We start from the raw sequence: 14598 nt of genomic DNA on the forward strand, positions 1-14598 counted from the left end.
CATGAAACTTCTACTATTTGGAGCTGCCACTTAATTGGGCGAAAATGTACTGGTCCTGCTATGTCCCAATTAACTGGAATCCATTGTATTTAAATTCATGAAGATTGTCAAAAAAAAATGGAATAAAAATCTTAGTGTTTCCTTTTTTAAGTCTTACTGACTTTTGGTGGAAGTATATCTTATGATATTCGGTGAAAGTACATGTATTTTGTATATGAATGTGTGTTTAACACATCTTTTTGTAGACTTCAACACTTAATGTTGTAATCACTGAAATAATTCTCAAGTCTGTGAATAATAACAGTGACAAAGGCCTATTGGGAATAATTTCTATCTTGAATGTTATTTATGAATTATTCAGTAGAAATTCATAGTTTGCAACTTATTGAAATTGATATCTTACTTATGACTGGATGATTACGAAAAGGTAAAATTGATTATGTAATGAATAAATTTGAAAGGCTTCCTTTAAATACGTTAAAAAGTCAGGTAACAATGCCCTTTTTTGCTGTATGCTCAGGTCTACCAGCTGCAGCCTAATCTTCTCTTGAGTCTATGTGGAAGGAGCCAATCTTGAGCCGATCAGTGGAAGAAAGTTTGTGTTTTACATGTTTGAATCGATTCATGTTCATTCCACAAAGACAACGTGTGACCAATTCAGTGAAATGAGCTTAAACAGAATAAACTGGCTGTCCTTTACATTATGAATTTTACTGTATAGTGATTAAAATTTATTTTTTGTATGAAAAATAAAAATAAACTGCTTGTGCTGGCAATCTGAAATGAAGGCAAATAATGTAGAAGATACTTGGGTCAGGAAATATCTGTTGAAAGTGATTGACTTGTATAAGAGGCAATGACCTGACACCACAGCTGAGTATTTCGGACATTTATTTTTCAAACTAATGTGTGTTCTTTTACTCTTAATTAAATAGGTTAGAGCAATTGGAGAGTACTTCAAATCCCAGCTTCTGCAATCTAGGCATAGAGGTGCATTTGAGCTGGCTTATGTTGGATTCATAAAACTTACTGAAATGCTCACCAGGTAAGTGTCAGCCAAGCTGAAAGTCATTTTACTTTCCAATAGAAAGGCATTGTTCTCCATGTGGTAATTGCAATCAACAGTAGGTTAATCACTGAAGTGTTGGCTGATTTTGAACCTTATGAATCACCTCATAAGCACCACAAAAAGGCACTTCATACATTGTTTTTTTTATTGCACATTGTAGCTTGCCATGCTAGGTAAAAATTGCAGCTGCACAGTGAAGATGAATTGTAGTACAGTAAAATGCAGGGGCAGGAGCATTGTGCATGCTTTATTTAAATGGGAAAATGACTGCAATCAAGCTGGCATCTCTGCTTCTGCTCCGGCTCAGTCTGCTTTCAGTGGTTTTCCAGAAATCTATTTGCATTGCATCTGAGGAATATTTAAAAAGATTTACCTCGTCAGAAATAAAACAATAAATTTTAGAATCACTCATCAGGTCGGATGGCATCTGAGGAAAGAGAAATAAAACTATTTTTAAAATTTATTTGGATGTGATCATTCTCTCCCCTCCCTTGCAATCCATTGTTAACGACGAGGTTTTGGAGTACTTGGAGGCACAATATAAAATAGGCTAAAGTCAGCATGGATTCCTTAAGCCAGGGGTTCCCATCCTTTTTTATGCCATGGACCAATACCATTAAGCAAGGAGTCCATGGATCTCAGTTTGGGAACCCCTGCCTTAAGGGGAGACCTTGCCTGACGAATCTGTTGGAATTCTTTGAGGAAATATCAGGCAGGATAGAGAAGGAGAGTCAGTGGATATTGTTGTCCTTTATTTTCACAAGGCCTTTGACAAGATGGCGCACATGAAGTTGCTAAGCGAAGAGCCTATGGTGTTACAGGAAAGATACTAGCATGGATCAAAGATTGGCTGACTGGCAGGAGGCAAAGTGTGGGAATACACAGTGCCTTTTCTGGTTGGTGTTCCACAGCGGTTAGTATTGTGTCCTCTACATTTCACTTATACGTTAATGATCTGGCTGATGGAATTAGTGGCTTTGTGGCCAGGTTTGCTGATGATACAAAAATAGGTGGAGGGTTGGCAGTATGGAGGAAGCAGGGAATCTGCAGAAGGGCTTGAGTGGATTAGAAATGGGCAAAGAAGTGGCAGTTGGAATACAGTGTAGGGGAGTGTATTCAGTTTGGTAGAAGGAATAAAGGCATAGATTATTTTCTAAATGGTGAGCAAATTCAGAAATTTGAGGTTAGTAGGACTTGGGAGTCCTAGTGTAGGACTCCCAAAAGGTTAACATGCAGGTTAAGTTGGTAGTGAGCATGGCAAATGCAATCTTAGCATTCACTTCAAGAGGATTAGAATATCAGAGCACGGCTATAATGCTCAAGCCTTACAGGGTTTTGGTAGACCACATGTGAAGTATTGTGAACAGTTTTACATCCCATATCTAAGGATGTCTAAGGAAGAGTGTCCAGAGGATGGAAGAGTTTATGTATGAGGAACACTTGATGGATCAGGTCCTGTACTCATTTCAGTTTAGAACAGAGGTTCCCAACTTGAGGTCCGCAGACCCCTCGGATAATCGTACTGCTCCATGGCACAAAATGGTTGGTAACTCCTGGTTTAGAAGATTGGGGCTTGGAGGTAATAAATCTCATTGTAATTAACCAAATATTGAAAGGATACATAGAGTGGATGTACTGTGGATGTTTTCATTAATAGCAGAGTCTCAGATCAGAGGGCATATTCAGAGGAGAAAATAAATTCTCCATAATCAAATAATGGACCAAACTTAATGGCCAAATGGCCTAATTCTGCTCCTAGGTCTTATGGTCTTATGTTTCATTCTTCACTAAAATGGCAAGATTTTTGTTTCCAGAATCATAATCTGGTTTATATTGCGCCATAGATGACATGAAATATCTTGTTTTCCAGCAGTAGTACAGTGGAAAGACATAAAGAAAAACCATGAATTACAGAATAACTACAGTCCTCCCTCGGTATCTGCAGGGGATTGGTTCCAGGACCCCCCGTGGATACCAAAATCCATGGATGCTCAAGTCCCCCCGTGGATACCAAAATCCGCGGATGCTCAAGTCCCTTATATAAAATGGCGTAGTATTTGCATATAACCTACACACATCCTCCCATATACTTTAAATCATCTCTAGATTACTTATAATACCTAATACAATGTAAATGCTATGTAAATAGTTGTTATACTGTATTGTTTAGGGAATAATGACAAGAAAAAAGAGTCTGTACATGTTCAGTACAGACGCAACCATCGCAGCTCTTCTGGGAACACTGATGCTGCCTCGGCATGAGCCGATGCCAGTTCTCCCGTGATCTTTAAGTTCTTGAGGCTGTAGCGCTTTGCATAGCTAGCCATCCATCCCTTACTAGCCTTAAACTCCTTCCTCTCGCTCACAACACAAGTAGCGAACGAATGAGACGTAATGCACAAACAACGAGTGCTGGAGAGAGACTGAGGATCTGTGAAATGGCGGGAGGCTACAGTAGGGTATGCCTACACATCACTTCATTCGTGTGGATTCAGCGTAGTGCTTGGCATGCGGCAAATTCAAGTTTTGCTTTTTGGAAATTTCTGGAGTTTTTTATTGGAATACTTTCGATCTGTGGTTGGTTGAATCTGCGGATACGGCGGGCCGACTGTACTGCAAATAGTGCTGAATAAAGGAATATTGAGATAGTGTTAGTGGGTTGCTGGACTATTCAGAAATCTGATGGTGGAGAGGAAGAAGAAGCTGTTCCAAATTGTTGACTGTGGGTTTCAGACTCCTGTAGCTCCTCCCTGATGGCAATAATGCGAAAAGGGCTTGTCCTGGATAGTTATGGTCCTTAGTGATGGATGCTTCCTTCTCGGGGCTTCTCTTGAAAATGGCCTAGATGACAGGTGGGATCCTCCTCAAGCTAGCCGATGTAAAATCAATGAACCTACTCAGCTGTTGTTGCTTAACCTTTAGAACCTAATCCTAACAGTTTCGTTAGAGCTTTGCTTGCAAATTTACTTACTCTTCCCTTCCTTTAACAAGATGCTTGCCCTCTACCCATGCAGCCAAAATCAGGGACTTGTAGTGTGGGAAAATGAGTTCTGCAGCCTGTAGAGAATGTTATAAATGAACTTGGCCACTCTAGAATGTAATTTAGTATTTTTGATTGTTGCCATGTGTATTCAGAATGATTCAGTGATGTTGTTAAAGCACAAGCTAACAAGACTGCATTTTTAAATGCCATTGTCAGCATTCTGCTCTTTTTAGCATTTTAATGACAGAAATGAACAGTTTCCTTAAGGTTTGTCATAGCCTGGGGGGGGTGGGGGGGGGGGTTGTTGTGGGAGGTAGTATGGATAAGCTCCCACTACCTATTAAATGCTCCCAATGACATGTGTCTCAAATAGCCTTTGACAACCAAGTCCAGATCCTGGACCTTCACATGTGGCTTACCTACTAAGCCTGGTGGAACCATTTCTACTGACAGGGTAGTGTTATTGGTGCCTTAAAACCAGTTGCTTCGGGCAGATGGAGCTCGTTAGCTCATCTAGAAGGAAAACTCAGCTTCCTTGCGGCTATACCTGCTCAAGTGGAAAGCTTTGGGAGTAAACCCTGAAGGAAAATCCTGAGCTGGAGTTCCGAAGGCAGTCCTACACTGTGTTCAGTGCTGACTGGCAACTCCTGGTGCCAAACTGTATCGGACTCTGCCGTTCCTTTGGATTCATTAGGTGTCTGGAGAGGCGGGGGAGCCTGCTGCATGGGCAACAGTTTGCTCTCCATATCATACTGCCCTGGCTTGCATTTCACACAGATAGCTAGGATGAAGCATCCGCGGTCAACCTCGACCAACAGAGGGCCTCAAGCAGGTTAAGACAGCCGATGTTAATTCTTTCTGGTACTCCTCGGTAATTCAGTGTAATATCTCAGTTTTCATGTTTCTCCTTAATATAAAAAAAGTCAAAATTTTTCATTAAAATTTTATTGAAATGCTCGGTCAGATTAATACCTCTGCATTTCTGCACCTGCATGATACTGCGCTCTTGCATTCCAAAGGGTAGGAGTGTTTAAAGAATGTGATTGGTGTTCTATCTATGGAACTTTTGTAGATAAATGTTTCATTATTTCACCAGAGCACAAATCAGTATGGATAGCCATGATTTTTATTTGTGTTCAGAAGAGAAAGGCCAGTGCTGACGCTACCATGCTGTACTGGTTTGATGTAAGATGTTTTTTGTGCTCCAGCATTGTTTAGTAGGGGACGATATCCAAATACAGAATGGAAACAGACCATTCAGCCCAACTCATCCATGCCAACTGTGATGTCCAGTGACCTATTGGGGTAAATTATGCTGATGTCATTATCCTGCTTTATTCAAATTGTTAAAGTGCTTAGAAGTACAAGGTTGATTTTTAATGAAAACTCACTAAAATGGTCAACTTGAATCATCTGTGCTGCTGATCAGAAAGGGTATTGAAGTCTTCATGAGTTAGAATAGATCAATCAGGATTATCATTGTACAATTTAACAATTACCTTGCAATTAGGTTCCAGGTATCATTTATTGATTGAAATAAGCAATACGTTATAAATGAGTTAGCATGTTCATAAAAAGGGATTTTCCTTAGTAGTGCAAGACATTAATACAATAGACAAGTGCAACAAATTATTGCCTGCTTTGTGGAATAGTTAACTTATATTTTGTTTTCACTCAAAGCACATATAATCATTGTTGAAGCGACACACATCAAAGTTGCTGGTGAACGCAGCAGGCCAGGCAGCATCTCTAGGAAGAGGTACAGTCGACGTTTCAGGCCGAGACCCTTCGTCAGGACTAACCGAAACGTCGACTGTACCTCTTCCTAGAGATGCTCCCTGGCCTGCTGCGTTCACCAGCAACTTTGATGTGTGTTGTTTGAATTTCCAGCATCTGCAGAATTCCTCGTGTTTGCATAATCATTGTTGACCCTGATTTCTGTCACTGAAGATCTAATAGGTTATGCAGGTGATAGGGTTCAGATAACTGAATGAAATATGTCTACAGAGAGTTCCTAACCTCTCCAGTGCCACTGAGAACAGATACCACATTGCAATTTGTTGCTCATTCATGCAAAAGAACATTCTGACCTGTTGACATTCTGACTCTGGTTTAGTCTAAGAAACAGTACTGATGATAGGCCATCTATCTGCCTTGGGATAACTGTGGAAGAAGTGCATATTATAAACATCTCATAGGGTTGTTAAACAGCATCAACATTTGCCATTTATGTAGCACCTTTAATGTTTAAGAACTGTCCTTGGCATTTCCATGTCACGAGTGAGAAATGGAGACCAATCCAAGTCTTTTTGTTAAAGGGAGTTGGTTCCATGGTGATCAGTATAGCATTAAATCAAAGTCTCTTGGAAAATATACTTCTTCCTCTCTGAAAACTGAGCGATAGCGATGGTATTGGGATAAAGTTTGAGTTAGGGGAGGTGAGCACTGAAGTGTGGTAATTGACAGAAAATAACAAAAGTTCCATCCCTAGAGATCTGATTCGTTCACTGGTGACATTGGCTTCTGAAAATGTTAATTTGATCATGCCTTAAGCTGAAGAGTAGTAATTACATTTTTTTAAAACTTGTCAGCCTTTTATGCTATGATACAGTGAAGGAAAACCAATCATTTTGGGAGACTGGCGCATGTGGGTAATCTGGAGAGAATCTGTCGATGTGCTAACAGAATCTATTTAACCTTGTCCTTAAAAAGAGAAGTTTTCAAATGAACTGTTTGTCTTATCTCCTGTGGTTTTGTTATCTGCTCTATAAAGATGGAAGCAATCATACCTTGTATTCTGAATATCACCTTCAGGTGCTGTGCCAGTGTTATCCACAATGGATTTCTCCTTGCAGATCATATATATTTAATTATAAAAAGAAGTGGAGCACATGTTCATATGTACTGTCACTGATGTGGTCAAGTGTAATAGTTATCATTTAAAATGTAATGTTTTGGTTTCAAATCGTCTAGAAGTTAAGTTTATCTCCCATCTTCAGATACTGAACATGAGGGTCTCCAGTCTACCCAGGAGTCACGCCAGTCTGAAGGCAGAGATTAGTTTTCTGAACACCTTGCAGGATCTAATCTTACTGCGGTAATCCGTCACCCATTATTACATCAAATGTGACTGCAGTAGGAATCATTTACAGTGAATTTGTCAGAATCAGGTTTACTATCACTGACATATGAAGGGAAATTTGTTGTTTTGCATAGTAATCATAAATTACTGTGAGATGCAAAGATAATTAGTGCAAAAGAGGAGTGATGAAAGTTGATCTTGGCAAGCAATTAAAGTTGTCTGACTGCATTGCATCATCATCCCTGAGGCCTGACACGGTCACTCTGTTGAACACCTCAGAGCAGGCGGTCATGGTAGAACTGAGAGTTCCTTGGGAAGTCCAGATTGAGGAGGCATTTTTGTGTAAGAAATACCAGGAGCTAACAGAACAGTGTCAGAAGCAGGGTTGGAGGGCATGATGCGAGCCTATTGGGATGGGGTGCAGAGATGTTGCTGGCTGCTCACTCTGCAGAACCTTCTCTCTCCTTGGCATTATGGAGGCTGCAAAGAGAAGAGCGATCAGGACCATTACAGGGGCTGCTGAGTGAGCCTCCAAATGGCTGTGGATCAAGAGGTGTGACCCGTGGATCAGTACTGCTGGGACACAAGCCTGACCCAGCCAGTGATGTTGAAAGACCTGAAACACCCGATGACTCCAAGTTACATCACTGATGATGTGTCCCAGTGCAACCTAGGATATATCCCAGCCTCTAGTTTAATAACATCTTTCCTATAAACAGGAGCTAAAATTGTACACAGTACACTAAGTGCAGCCTCAGTAAGGTCTTATTTATGTTACGTCCCAATTCTAATTTTCACTAATTCTAAAATCACGAATTTTCTTGTGTAATATCCGAAACACCATAATATCCAAAACACCAAATTCCTACTTGCTGCTCTTGCTCAATGTAAGATGGAATTTGGGCTGATTCTAAGATGGAGCATGGTGTTACAATGAAGGAAAGAAGGAAATTGTTGTTGGGTTGATTTAGCATTTCTTTTCCAGTAGAGTAGCAAGTGATGAATATGTATCTATAAAAGTCCTCTTGAATGTTTTTTAGGCCGTCATCTGTGATTGTCACGCACACAGCTGAAGGTGCCATGGAGTAATGCGATAAATGTTTAAGTCACAGTGCATTCATTAATTAATTGAGATACCGCATGGAATAAATGCTTTCGGCCTTCGAGCAACACCGCCCAGCTATCCCCTGATTTAATCCTAGTCTAATCACAAGACAATTTGCAGTGACCAATTATCCTACCAACCAATACGTTTTTGGATTGTGGGAGGAAACCGAAGCTCCTGGAGGAAGCCCAAGCAATCACAGGGAGAATGTACAAACTCCTAACAGTCAGTGACAGGGATTCCAATTTTCTAAGAGGACAGACAATATACTCTTTGGTCATTGGAATGATGACAAAGAAGGGGCAAAGCCATCAAAATAATTTTACAGAAGAGCACCTTAAGTAATGCAAAAGAGCTTTCCAGATGCACAGAAAGCAGTACCAGTTATTTCCTTAGCACTTATAGTTCAAGTTTAGGAATATAGGTGTACATGCAAGGTTGAAGATGAGACGTGGATTAAAACCCCCAGTGTCAATGGCGAACACAGTCTGAGATGTGCTGGAGCAGCCCACGTGTTGCCATGCTACCAGCACCAATATAACTTGCGTGCAACTTACTAACCTAATTTGTATGCCTTTGGAATGTGTGAGGAAACTGGACACCCAAGAAAATCCACTCAGTCACAGAGAGAATGTACAAACTCCTCACAGACAGTGGGGCAAATTGAACTCCAGTCTTGTATCTGGTGCTATAATGCATTATGCTAACTAATGAAAATGAGCTTTTTGCAGGAGCAGTACAGTACCTTTATAACTCTAAAACTTTATAATTGATTCACAGCAGGCTTAAGTTCTGGCAGGCAGGCCAAACTTAACAGAAGAGAACCTTGGAAATAACCAAATCTGAAAGAAGTTTGTTTAATTTTCTAATTATCTTTCTAAACGTGTCACTAGTTTGACTTAAGGTATAATTGTTCTCTATTTTTGAGCTAATATGCCTGATAGCATTGCTGCTGTCATGTGGAAGTTTTGAATGCTGTTAAGATTGAAGGACTGAATGAATGAATGCTGAAAACATGGTGCGAAGAGGTGACTTGTACTGAGCAGGAAGGTCAAGGTCATCCTGTTGGACTGTGCCAATTTGCAAGCATACATAACTATTCAAAACACAGAATAAACTTTGTTATATTCCCATTGATGCAGCTACTGTGTTCTACAGTACTGTGCAAAAGTCTTAGGTACATTTATATACTGTAGCTGAAGTGTCTAAGACTTTTGCACAGTACTGTAGTAATTTTATGTTTTGCACTGTACTGCTGCCGTAGAACAAAACTAATTTCATGACATATGTGAGTGATGATAAACCTGATTCTGATATGAGTCTCAATTGTGGACTGAGATTGGGAAGAGTCAGGCAGAGGGGAACAGTGATTGGGAAAAGGGGACGGGAGAGGACAGGGAGCAGGAAGCCCCAGAGAAACATTCAGTAGTGATCCATAAACCATTTGTTTGGAATCAAATGACCTTGCCTAGTGCCTCAGGGCTGGGTATGCCTGCACCCATGCCAGACCCTTGCCATTCCCAACATCCTTTTCCTCAAACAACAGGAATTCTGCAGATGCTGGAAATTCAAGCAACACACATAAAAGTTGCTGGTGAACGCAGCAGGCCAGGCAGGACGAAGGGTCTTGGCCTGAAACGTTGACTGCACCTCTTCCTAGAGATGCTGCCTGGCCTGCTGCGTTCACCAGCAACTTTTATGTGTGATCCTTTGCTCTCCGCTCCATATTGACAAATACGGTATTGTGCACAGTTCTTAGGCACCCTAGCTATAGATATGTGTCTACTAAGACTTTTGCACAGTACTGTGGTAGCCACACTCTGCATTGAATGAAGAAAGAAACAAAGACTTTTGGGTAACCTTCTTGGGTGGAAAATGCAGATAAAGAATATTAGTAGACAGAAGTTAGCACACAGGTGTCATTATGCTTTGTCTTATTTTTAGATGCAATCATGGAGATCTGCAGAAGTTAACTCTGCAGTGGCTTGAAGACGTTTTACAGGAAATTAAGTCCAGTGCCCCAGAATCCAAGCTGTGCCCAACCAGACGCAGTGCTGGAATCCCATTTTACATTCAGGTAAGGGAAGGGGGTGTTAGCACATAGACTCATTCCAGACATGATGTATGTAAGCATCTGGGTAGCTTTGTTAAGGGCCAATCTCATCTGACAAATCTGCTTGAATTTTTCGAAGAGGTATCTAATGTGGGGAGTGAAGTACATGCCGTTTATATGGATTTCAGAAGCGTCCCTTATAGGAGACTGGTCAGAATGTAAGGTGCCATGAGATCCAGGGCAAATTGGTAAATTGAATTCTAAATTGGCTAAACATTAGGAGGCAAAGAGCAATAGTAGAGGGTAATTTTGAAAGGGCTAATGAGATGAAGAGAAATACCACAAATGGTAGGGTGGTAGAGAATACTGAGGAGCAGGGGAATATTGCTGTGCAATTGCCAAGATCTGTAAGGGTGGTAGTGCGGGTAGATAATATGGTTATAAAGGTATTAGGGATACAGGCCTTCATTAATCAGGGCATTGAACATAAATGCAGGGAAGTTATGCTCCAACTTTATAAATGCTTGGTTAGACCTCAACTAGAGCATTGTGTGCAGTTCTAGTTGCCATGCTATGAAACAGATGATAGTGCTGGAGAGGGAGCAGAGGAGATTCACCACAGTGTTGCCTGGATTGGAGCATTTGAGCTCAAAGAGCAGACTGGAGAGGCTAGCCTCTTAACTTCCTTGGAGTAGAATTTAAGTGTGGACATGATTGAGCTGTATAAAATAATGAGTAATTTATAGGAGAGACTGGAGATCTTTTTTAACCATTTCAGAGTTGAATAAAACTATAGGACACTGATTTAGGGGTAAGGGGTATGAACTTTGGAGAGGATTTGAGGGGATCTTCTGCGAAAAATGAACAAATAAATATTCATAGTTTTGTTTCATCAACTACCATTTTGATTTGATAAACACGGCACATAAAGATTTTTTTTCTTTTCTAAATTAAGCACTACTGTTCACTTTAAGTGTAGAAGGAGGGCGAACTGTTTGTTGGGGTGGATGAAACAGACACAAGACAAATATTACAGAAGGATGGATGCATATTGCAGATTGAAGTCTTTTATATTTTCTGTCTTTAGGCCTTGGTCTCCTCCGAGCCTAGGTGCTCCAACTTGAGTCGTCTGAAGATGACAATGAGTGAATTGATCACACTTTCAATGCCAGCCACCTCCCAGGATGAACACGCCACCATTCCACAGGTAGAAAAAAGAATTTGAACTCATTTAATACTAGTACACTTTTAACAGTGTAATCTGAGTTCTCATTGCTAAGATGATTCAAGTGTAGATGAAGAAAGGAAAATTATTTGTTGGGTAGGTTAAACCAAATCCATGGCAAATACTGTAAGAGGATGGATTTGGGTGGGTGGGTGTGTGTGTGTGTATATAACTATCTCAGGTGACCCCTCAGGTAGTGGAAAACCACCCTTGCTGAATTCACACATCACTGTCAAAAAATCAAAATCTGAAATACTGAATAAAACTTCATTCACAGCACTTAGATGCTAATTTTTTTTTCAAGTTGCATTTCTTGACGTGTGCACCGATGATGTGTCTGCATTTTGAAAAATTGCGATTCAAAAGGTTTTCGGGGAATGCAGCCTCCCCTCCTCCCACCTCACCACGTGGGTGGAAACCGAGAAGAATACAAATATTTAACTGAAAAATTACTTCTCACCCCAGTACAGAAATAAGTATCAATGTACAACACAACACTGGTTAGGTTGTATGAAGCGGTGTTTAGACCACACTGAGAAAACTGCATACAATTCCAGTTGCTACACTACAGGAAGGCTCTGAAAGCATTCTATGAAAGAATGCAGAAGGGATTCACCGGGGTGTTGCTTGGAATGGAGGAATAAGGAGAGATAGAGAGATTGGAGAAATTGGGTTATTCTACTGGAATGTAGTTGTGGAACTTTATAAAGGTTTACAAAATTATGAGAGCCAGAGACAGGATGGTCAATCTTTTTTCCAGAAAAGGGGCAACTAGATCTAAAGGGCACTAATTAAAAGAAAGATCTGAAGGAGATCTAAGGGGTAAGTTTTTCACACAGAATGTGATGAATATCTGGAGTGATCTATGGTGGAGACAAATACAATTACCATGTTTAAGGGAAACCTGGACAAATATTGGATAGGAAGGGAGTTGAGAGATGTGAGCCAAAGGAGGGGCAAGTGGGACTAATGGAGGTGGGCATCACGGTCAAATGGAAGAGACGGGCTGAAAAAACGATTCCTGTGCTGTGCCGTGCAGCAGATTTTGTTATTTCTGTTGATTTTTTTTTTGCATTCCTTAGTGAGATTTACTGGCACTATATTCAACTTCACTTTCTTCCCGGGCAGCAGGTTCTTCTATTAGTATCTCAAATGCTTTTCCTTTGGCAGTCATCAACTGTTGTTTGTTTCTGTTGCTTGCTTCCTTTTTCTAGTCTACTGAGGACCCTCTAGGTTGGCTTTTGTTTTCCTTTGTCCTGTTATTGTACCTTTCCCTTAATTTTGCATTAGCTTTCTTTCATACCACGATTCAGATGCAGTGGTGTGCATACAGTTGCAATTTTGACCCTAATCCCTGATATTTGTTGTTCACCATTTTCTTTTCTGATTCAGTTTCACTTTAGTTTGCATGACAAACGAAAATTCAAGTCCCTTTGTCGGTTGCTTTCTGATTTCATGGAATAACTGCCAGCATGGTGGTCGACGGGTTTAACAAAAGGGTTTCATGTTAAGTGTTTTTGCCAAGTGACTCCAAGAGAAATTATTTTTAATGATTAAATTGAAAACAAGATTGTTTCAGGTGGCGAAATGCAAGTATTTTTTTAAAATTTCTTTCTATTCTCTGAGTTATCTTGGGCTCAGTGGAATTAGGAGCCCAAATTCAAAACATGTTATGATGGAGTATGCAGTATAATGCAGATAAGCATGATATTGTTCATTTTAACACACACAAAATGCTGGAGAAACTCAGCAGGTCAGGCAGTACCTATGGAAAAGAGTAAACCGTCAACATATTGGGCCAAAATCCTTCATCAGGACTGGAAAGAAAGAGAAGTAGTCAGAGTAAGAGAATGAAGGGGGGGGAGGAGGAAGTACAAATTGGTAGGTGATAGGTGAAACTGGAAGAGGAGGAGGGACTGAAGTAAGGAGCTGGGAAGTTGATTGATGAAAGAGATAAAGGGTTGCAGAAAGGGGAATCTGATAGGAGAGGACAGAAAACCATGGAAGGAAGGAAAGGGGTAGGAGCACTAAAGAGAGACAATGGGCAGGTAAGGACATAAGGTGAGAGAGGGAAACAGGAATGCGGAATGGTGAGGGAAAGGACGGAAGACTAGGAAGACAGGAAAATTGCAAATATCACTCCCAAATGTCACTCCACTGTTAAAGAAGAGAGAGCGACAGAAGAAAGGAAATTATAGGCCAGTTAGTCTGACCTCAGTGTTGGAATTTTATCTTATCTTGTTTCAGCTGTAGTAATCCCAAATGAAAATATTTGGTGACTCGATTTGGAGTTGCAGGCAAAGAATTGAAGTTTATCAGCGCCATCTTGATCTCTGTCGACTAGTATTGATAGTAGTCTTGATGGACTTGGAATAAAAAAAAGTCACAAGGTGATGATGAGGCTTTATAAAACCTCAAGAGTGCAATTCAGCAGTCCTAATGCAGAACCATGATTCAAAATGTCCACAGGTGTTGCTTGACCTACTGATTTTCTCCAGCAGATTTATTTTGCTGTAGATTCCAGACTGCATTGTCTTGTGTCTTCATTCATGTATTGGCTTTGACAGTTAGCTCAGTGTTAGCTCTGTATTAATCTTCGAATGAATTTTGGATAGCGTGGGTTTATGGGACATGAGGATAGGGTAAAAACTTATTTGAATCAATGCTGATGCAAAACAAGTGGACCAAATAGACAGGTTTTGTAGCATTTATATCCAAACCTTTTGGTTTTCTTTATCTTGTATTTTGGCAGAACGGAGTCCACAAAGCTTTGCAAATCTGCTATTGTTTTTGCGTAGTGGGAGGGGGTGAAATTGGGGCCTGTTTGTGAAGATCTATTATGGCCCACAGATGGTATATAAGTAGTGAGGTTTTTCAAGTGGAAAGTAGCTGTGCTGAGTCAGCATCTGCTAGGCATTCAGCCATCTCTTTTGTTTGAAGCTAGTTTTCAGTATTTGCATGCAGTTGTGACGTTCCTGTGTTGAAATGCCGATATGACATAAGGTATTGATTATTGATGTAGAATTCTGTCTGGCCAAAGAGTGACATTCGAGTAATGTATTGAGGTACTTTTTTCCTCAT

The 14598-nt window shown here is 40.4% G+C and overlaps 1 protein-coding gene across 3 annotated transcripts in view; it reads left to right on the forward strand.

Annotated features, from left to right (window-relative positions):
* Positions 1–14598, forward strand: part of LOC134350466 (tRNA (32-2'-O)-methyltransferase regulator THADA-like) — a 429822-nt gene that overhangs the window by 83843 nt on the left and 331381 nt on the right. For all 3 annotated transcript variants that reach the window (XM_063055680.1, XM_063055682.1, XM_063055681.1), the window contains exons 21-23: positions 936–1045; positions 10184–10316; positions 11380–11499. In XM_063055680.1, coding sequence (XP_062911750.1) covers positions 936–1045; positions 10184–10316; positions 11380–11499 — 363 coding nt within the window. The remainder of the gene's footprint in view (positions 1–935; positions 1046–10183; positions 10317–11379; positions 11500–14598) is intronic.

Source organism: Mobula hypostoma, chromosome 8, assembly GCF_963921235.1.
Source record: "Mobula hypostoma chromosome 8, sMobHyp1.1, whole genome shotgun sequence".
NCBI classification, from domain to species: Eukaryota; Metazoa; Chordata; class Chondrichthyes; order Myliobatiformes; family Myliobatidae; genus Mobula; species Mobula hypostoma.